The 8,869-nt window shown below is 32.0% G+C and overlaps 1 protein-coding gene across 12 annotated transcripts in view; it reads right to left on the bottom strand.

Moving 5' to 3' along the window:
- The window catches only part of PPFIA2 (PTPRF interacting protein alpha 2), a gene marked incomplete at both ends in the record, with an annotated part of 479,299 nt that overhangs the window by 53,270 nt on the left and 417,160 nt on the right, over positions 1-8,869 (bottom strand). For all 12 annotated transcript variants that reach the window (XM_080810779.1, XM_080810781.1, XM_080810773.1 and 9 more), the window contains one exon: positions 6,144-6,237. In XM_080810779.1, coding sequence (XP_080666905.1) covers positions 6,144-6,237 — 94 coding nt within the window. The remainder of the gene's footprint in view (positions 1-6,143; positions 6,238-8,869) is intronic.

Raw genomic sequence — 8,869 nt, 5'->3', positions numbered from 1 at the left:
ATAAATAAAATCTTAAAAAAAAAAGATGAAAATTGCTAGCCTTTAATGTATCAGTTTAACTTGAAGCATTTATTATCAATACATATGTATTTGGAAGTATTTATGTACATAGGATTGGATGACAAGGCAAAGGTAGCTCTTGCTCAGTGAATGTAGAGAAGACATGCTTGCAAAGTTTCAAGTTGGAAACTGGGACGCATTTTCCCAGAGAAATATTGAGAACATTAGGCTTAGGTTCTGAAATATTCTACTTTATTAGATTCTTTTGAGTTGAGTCCCCAGAGTGTTCTCCTGTGGTCATGTCTGTATTAAATGAATCTTTGACTATAACTGATGGATCCAAGTACAAATATCGGTTCCACATGGAGCCAATTACACGCTTACTCCCAGGAACTGAAAATTTGGAATGGGGTGAAACAGAAAATATGAGCTCTTGACAACCCTCTAGAGAAATATTTCATAATCTCTTACTGTTGAAATTTTGGAGTTGTCCTGTCTCTGTTGTTTCTGACATCTCTGAGATTCTCTAATATCTTACCACAAATGCCCCCTTTGGCTTTCTCTAGTCAGATTCGATTCCTATAGCATGCTTACAGAATAGATTTTTGCAGAGGAAGCAAAGACATTTACCTTCCATATATATAACATTACTTACATGGCAAAATGTATTCAAAGCTTCTAATACACATCTTACAAATTAACCTCTGGAATACAACTCATTTTTAAGTTTAACTTGGCACACAGACATTTAATAAATACTTACTGAATGAATCAATGTTGTGGAATTTATGTAATACCTTTCAATATGAATATTTTCAGTGATATTTATTTTACTTAGAGATATGCAAACTCTGAACCTTCCAAATGCCAAAGATTAAAAGTGCAGAATCTCAAAACACATTAAAGATTATGCACTGAGGAAGACCCTTAGGATTGCAATGGAAATAAATTAACTAAATCTACAGAGCTTCACTTTTATGTCTTTGAAGTTCTAACATAAAGATTCACTGGTAATGATTAACTATGACTGCCATGCTCCAAGGATAAAACTGCTTCTCTGGAGGATGCTGCTGATAGCTGAGTTGGAATGTTAATTTCATTTTAATGATGTTGAAAAATTGATTTCAAATCCATATTCATTTAGCAGTGATATCCACTTGGAAGAATATAGCATACTTAACATAATAATAATGCATTACCTATATTATAACTAAAGATTGAAAATGATAAATTAGTATATCAATATTAATATGGGATTTTTCAATTTATGTCTCAAGATACAAAAGATCTCAGTATGCATACACATCTCAATAAAAAATTATGTAGTGTAGAAATGCAGGAGGAAAATTCTCATAAAAATTAAGATAAAAATTTCAGAATTTATATTTCTGGAGATAAATAACCATTCACAGGGTATTTTGTCAATTTTAATATGTTCACTGACTATCAAGGACTGTCATGAGGGTTAGACCAGTGTATTACTACTGAAACAGATAACTTCATCTTTAATCTTATAAGTCTCTAAGCTTCTTGGAATTAAAGTTGAGTCTAGAGATGAACAATTTTTAAATCAAAACATGTAAAACAGTTCAGACTAACTAGTCTTCAGATTGCAAGTATAAAGTAGAAAAAAGAAACAAAAAATTTGAATAGAAATACTTATGATATTTCTGAACCCCAAATATAAAGAGAAAAATCTTAAAACTTTCAGAGAGAGAGAAAAGAAACTCTACACGTTACATACAAAAGAATGACAATAAAGTGATACTAGATATAACTAGAAGCAAGAAGAATAGTACCTTTAAATTTTGAGGGAAAATTACTTTGAACCAACAGTTTTACACTTTTGGCAATTATCAACTAATGTTATATGTGAAATATATTTCCAGATCTCTAAAAACTCAGGGAGATTGCCATACACCCTACCATAGCTTTTCTAGAGATGGTGATATGGAAAACTGTCAGCTATGTATATTCCAGGAAAATAAAGGCAAGAAATATAATGAGATATTAATATATTTAACACTGAAATGTTACACTTTGAAAATTCTTTTAGATGTTAATGACATAAAATTTCATTTCCTTCCTTGTGAGTTCATAGTCCTTGATGCTAGAGAGACCCATTTACCTAATCATAATATCACAGATGCTATTTTTTGGATAGGTGGGGATTATACTTGCACACTTTGGAAGCCTGTGACAATCCAGCTCTTTCCGTGTCAGGTTTTCTAATTCTGGGCTTCAGTGTTGGGAAGCCCCCATTTTTGCCATATTTGTCAGTTAAATTCTAACAGCTCAGTTGGTAATAAAGTTGACATTTTGATCTCTGATTGTCTGACTCCTTTGTCTATTATCAAATTCTAAACGGAGGCGAAGAACAGAGTTTCTAATTATTGGGTCCTAAGAAGAACCACAACCTCTAAGGAAAATTGGGGGAGTTAAATAACATTTAGAAATTCAGCACTGAATAATCTACATAATTGTTGAGTCAATACGTTGTACATTTGAAACTAATATAACACTGTATGTTAGTTATACTTCAATAAAAATATTATGCTCAGACAAAACAACAATAAAAAGAAATTCAGATTTTGATGGGCCATGTAAGTCTGTGACCTTGCAATAGTTTCTCTCATGCCCCAGTTACATCTTGTAGTTGTGGTTGGCTTTAGTTGGCCATCTTGAGCAAGTAGTTATAGATCTTAGATTAGAACATTGGGTAGAGAACTAAGAAGGATGAATAAGTTCCTAAAGATCAGGGTGACAGGCATAAAAGGGGAGAGGTGAATTTCTCAGTTCTAGGTGCTCATAATGTGAATTTTAGAAATAGAGATGCCATTTAGTATGTGTTAAGTCAGAGAAGGTGCCTGGATTCCACTGAAATCAAACAAAGGATGATGGACAAGATCTCAGAAAGCTGTGATACTCCAGAAGGAGCCCATATCAAGAGAACCATGAGAATCACAATTTTCATGTGGAGAGAACATATTGAGAATAACAAGTGACCCAGTGCTTAAAGACTAGGAGAGCTGTATCACGAAGCTGCAGAAAAACTGTTCAAATTGTAGTGGGGAAGACCAGAAATTAATGTGAAGTACTTGAAGAAGCACTAGATGAGTTTCAATGTGACACAATTATTGTAGGTATTAACTGTACACTACATAAACCTACTGGAATAATAAATGTAATTGAAGTTTTAAAGGAAAGAACAGTAAAGATAAGGCATAGTAAAAGCAAACCAGAGAGAACAATAGTAGATGGACTTCGGGCCTAGATGCTGCTCTGACGGAACAGCACCTGCATGATAATATCCAACTTGGGAAGGAAAAGGTCAACAAGATTTTCTTTAGAAGATCCACTCTTGTACTATTCCCAGGTCTAATTATAGGGAAATAACCAGAAATAAAAGGAAAAAAGAATGCCTACATCACAAAGCAAAGTAAAAGTAGAATGAAGTAGGGACCCAGATCCAGTAAGCTGTTCAAACCTATGTGTGCTTAATTTGCTGGATGGGAAATGCGCCTCAAATTAGACCTTTGTTTAGAACTGCCAACACTACAAATTTCTGAACTTTGCAAGAATTTGGAATATCTTGAATGCTGTTCTCTGAAAGTATCTCCCACATATGGTTTTTTAAAAATGTGTCATAACTTCTTGAGATAAGATTTCTCTCAATTAAGTTTAAATTCGCAGATTATCAACTGTAGATACCTGATATGCTAGCAAAGTTGAAAAAAAATATTTTTCTTCAGCTCTGCTAATGGCCACTGAGACTGATGAAGCTCTGATATAAACTTTGGGACAGTGAACATAGGTCTAAACTAAGTACTTTGTCCTGGAACCATCATTTGGCTTGGTCAGTGGATAGAACATAAAGAAACAATTGTTAGGAAGCTACAGTCATTGCAACTATGCACATAAACCTATAGTGTTCCCTATTTTGAAAGAAATTGTTCCATTTTTGCTTTAGTTTTTTTTTTCCAGTAAAATGTACCTGAATTTTTTCTCCATCTTGAAAGACCAATAAACATGAAACAATTGATCTTGTCTATCTTATAAAACTCATTACATGAAGACACTTCACTCTTTGGTAATCTAGAAACCAAGGTGCAGGGTCATTCAAGTCCTGATAAGGGTTACCACTTATACACATCTCATAAATATTGGTTACATATTTATACTCCTGAGGTTCTTGTCATGGAATATTCAATAATAACAGAAATGCTTCTGTTCTTCCATTAATCAACCCTGGCTTGTCTTGTTGGATTCATTTTAACCCATATACCATTATCCTATAGGAAATAACTGTACTGAGAAATGTTATCCTTTATTATAACATAGAATGTTCTTAATATTCTTCTTAATATTAAAGACAAGTATTTTCTTTAACACATTTTAAAGTTATATTTGGCCAAAATATTTTGCAAAATAAAACTCAAAAGTCAAGCATAGTAAAATCTTCAAACCAAATCTAGAACTAAAATCGGTTTCCAACTATGAGGGTAGTTAGGATTTGAGAAATAATTCCATAAAATTAACATTAAGTCAATCCAACAGTGTTTAAAATTAATAATAGATAAAATTTAAATACATTAGTCTTAAAATTACCACATAATGAGAAATGTTTAACTTCATAACCATTAAAAAAGACATTAATTTGGTTCTAAAACAACCAATGAAATATATTATTTGCCTCAATATCACCCTCTATGCAATGTGAAAACTGGTCAAGTTGCCATTATATATAAATATTTCATTATGGAAAAAACCAAAATTACCTTTTAAGTGAAATAGACCGAGTTCATTTGCCAGTCTGGATTTTAATTACTCTTATTCCTTTAGACTTAAAATAATTTTAAATAAATAAAATTGGAAGCTCTTTAAACTTGAAATAAATTCTAAAGAATCTAATTTTTCTCATTAAAAAGCCATAAAATTGAATAAAGCATTCCTTGATAATAATAAATAAAATGAAGAGAGTTCAAACAGGTTGTGATAATATTTAATTATATTTTTGAGTGATCAATAATGAAAGAAGAAATATTTACTACTACTGAATGCAACTGAGCATTTGATTGTATTCAAGAAATAATGCTCTCAAGGTCACTTCTTTATTTCTGCACAGTGTTTCTCTTAAATTTGGATACACATATATACATATATAATTTAATTAAGTAGAAAACTAATGAAATAATTAGGCTAGTGAGCTCTTCTACAATTTGCAATTTCCTCATTATTAGTAAACATCTGTAATCTGTAAAGCAAATGAAAAGGTAAAATATGAATTCAGTTGATTATCCCAAATACTATAACCATATGAGTATATCTGTTAAAATAATGGTAACTAGAGCAATGAATATTATTTCATAGGAAAGAAGGTAAACATGAAAACTACAAACACAATGTAATAAATACTTGAGAAAGAGGAGAGGAAAAGGAGTAACCGATAGATTCAGGGATAGAGAAATCATTTGGCTTTTAAAGAACATGTTTTATAGGTACTATTTCATCACTGAAAATGCTACTTCGTATTTTAAAAATATGTTATTTATAGACCCACTAGCTTTCTAACAGCTGCTGGGACTCAAAATTTGCCAATTTTGCAAGTCATTTAAATGTTCCATATTACATGTGAATGAAAAGATACACTATCAGTTTCCTGACAGATGCAAAACAATCTGCTCTGGGTCTAAAATAAGTTTATGTTCAATCAGAAAGAGAAATATTCTCCTTTTAAATACTCCAATTTAAGAGGAGGTATTTGAATTGTAAGAGGAAACACAAAGTTGGATGATACAGGTTCTCATTTTATTGTACCAATTCATTACTGGATTTAACATCAAACAGATTATTATATTACTTAGGAGGCTACATTTAAATATTTTAAATATATACGTGTTTTGCAATAAATGCGTTGGTCTCTCAGAATAAACCATTTATTTCTGTTATAGGCCAAAGATCTGTATACCTATTTCAAACTGTAGCTCAGCAGAACCAGGAAATTCCAGCACTGAGAAGTTTTAGGGAATACTAGGACAATAGTGGCTTTGGTCTATGGTTTCCAACTACCCTCTTTTTAATTCCCCACAAATAACAGAGTCAGTAAAAGCTAGAAAAAGGAAGAAGAAAATCTCCAAACCTACTTTTTCTTCAGTCTTCTATCCTTCTCAGCTTGAGTTCCAAGTTTGCCTAACCCCAGGGACTCCTGAGCCGCAGCCTCTGTCTCCATAAAGCCTCCTGTGAAGAAGTAACTATTCATATTAGGGTTGGATACATTGTGTCAGTTCTGAAAATAAATTTTTAAAAGTGGGTTGGTCAACATTTCAGTATTACATATTCTTTTTTCTTTCTCAGATCGTCTTTATATTTCCAACCCAACATGCGTAAAATGGCATGGGTGCATAAATGAACATATACTGAGAGAACGAAAAGAAAAGGTACCCTATTAGCCTCCTATTCAACTGTGCCCAGTAGCAACATGATACATAATAAACGCATTGACAAATATAGTCTCCCAGTTTCCAGGTCCATTTTTCCTCTTATGAAAAACAAGAGCAAATATGGGTGTAATGAGTGAGGTTTTTTTCAACATTTGAATAATATGACACATTTTATGTATAATGGGATAAATGATAGCCCAAGGAACCCAATCAGGAGCATGTCTTTAATTCAAGGAAATGAAGAGGCATTTGCTGACTTCTAAAGATTTTTCCTATCCTGCTTTTGGAATCCTCTTTTCCTCACCTGGCTGACTCCTAAATCCTTCCGTATAAGCCTTACTTCCAGAACGTCTTATGTTCTGGCAGGTTTTCTTTTGTTTTGTAAATTTTATAATTATACCTGGAAAAAAATCATGTCTTTAGAAGATCTTAGTAAGAACTTCTTTTACCCAGCATGCCATAGATTATTTAGTGTGGTGTCATTTTTATTAGCACTGGAAAATATGCAATATACATTACATTGCAAGGAAAAGAGGGAAGAAAAAAAAGTATGCTGGGCATGAAACACAGAATTACACATTTTACAATGCACTTATTTCGTTCAGGATCCATAAACATAATTAATTCATAAATTCTAGTTAAAACTGAAAAATGAGAACTGAGCTCTATTTTCTCTTATTTTTAACATATGCAAAAAACATGAAGCCAAGGTAAATGAAAAAATGTTCACTATTTTTAAGTGGGTTAAGGTATACATATTTTTTAAGTGTAAGGGATTTAAAATTCCAGTTAAGCTCAAGATTAGGTAGAAAGACTCAAGCTAATACTAACCCTTACAAAGACTACACAGACACACAAATGTCACCAATATATCAATAAATACAATTATTAAGGTTAATTTTTACCATTCTGTCACTGTAATTTCCCAGCTTCACATTTGCAGGGTTTGACCAGGTTATGGTTTTTCTAGTTAAATGAAATATCTTATTAAAGCACCAGTGACAAACTTTGTTGTCACTGTTTTTCATAATTTATTTTAGCAAACAATCTATTATACTTGATCTATAAATTCTGGAGCATTGGTATAAATGTTAATCTCATAGCCTAGTAACTGTTACTGAACTGTAAAATTATAACAAAGTCCTCTTTAATTGAAAACACACTGACTGTTGTCTAGATCTAGTCAATAATTTTGAATCTGGGTACCAAAGTTTATTTTATTCAGTTATGCACATGTGCAATTAATACCTAAATAACTTTTATTATGAAAGAATTTCATTGTTGGTACCATTAGGAAAATCATCCACTGGCTGACTGAAGGACTCTTGGGGGTCATTTTTAAATGTGAGATTTTCCACTTATGCACAGTGAGTGGGTATTTTCATTTTATTTCTCTCATCAGTGTACTTGCCTTACTATATATCCATAAATTATTATTCACAGTCTGCAAGTAACAATAAAATTATTCTCTTGAAATGGAAATGGAAATGAATGATTCACTTAAAAGTTACAAAATTCTTGATCAGTCCAGATGGGAACATAGATATTGGCGAGGTAGACCCATTGGGTTAAACAAGACATTTCGACCACCAAGTGGTTATATGAATCAGGCTATTTTTTCTGAGCAAAGAACATCTAAATTATTTTTTCAAGAACCCAACACTTTAATTAGGAAAAATAACATTTTTAAACATAGGATAGCTCTGGGAGGGAAAAAAAAAGACAGCTCTGGAAAAATATTGTGAGTCAAATCTAGACCCAGAAAAAGAAAGATAATAGAATTTGTTTCTCGTAAATAAAACCATAAAAATAAAAAGCATGAGGAGCTTAGAAATACTCTGAATACTTCAAAATCTAATATCCTTTGAATACAGCATGTAATAGAGAATTACAGATATCTCCTATTTCAAAATAACATTTATGGCCATAGTAGGTAAAATTATTTTTAAGGATCACATGTAGGACAGTACCCTTAAGCAGGAACAAATGTATAATCAGGTGCATTTTTTAACCCAATTAAAATATTTCTGGATAAGAACCTTCTTTCATAGAACTGATCCAGCCAAGTTCAGGTTCCAGCTATTGGTAAAGATGATCTCAGCCAAACCAGCTGATGAACTCTTACTCTATAGACGATCATCTGACTCTTGAGACTGTCTTATTCTTATCTAGGTGGTAGTGGGTTCATATGGCTGTATGGACTTTAGGAATATCTGCCCATTTATCTATACCAAAATTTTATTCACTAGTCATACAGAGCTATGAAGCATTTGAAATGTGGCTGGTCCAAATTAATTGTTGGAAGTATAAATATACATAGGCTTTTGAAAATGTAATGCAAAAAAAAAAAAAAAGAGAGAATATAAGCTATCTAATAATTTTATGTTGATTACATGTTGAAATATTCTGATATATTGACTTAAATAATT

Source organism: Martes martes, assembly GCF_963455335.1.
Source record: "Martes martes genome assembly, chromosome: 8".
Lineage (NCBI taxonomy): Eukaryota > Metazoa > Chordata > Mammalia > Carnivora > Mustelidae > Martes > Martes martes.
The sequence above is the reverse complement of the archived record's forward strand: the minus strand, read 5'-3'. Positions and strand labels throughout refer to the sequence as shown.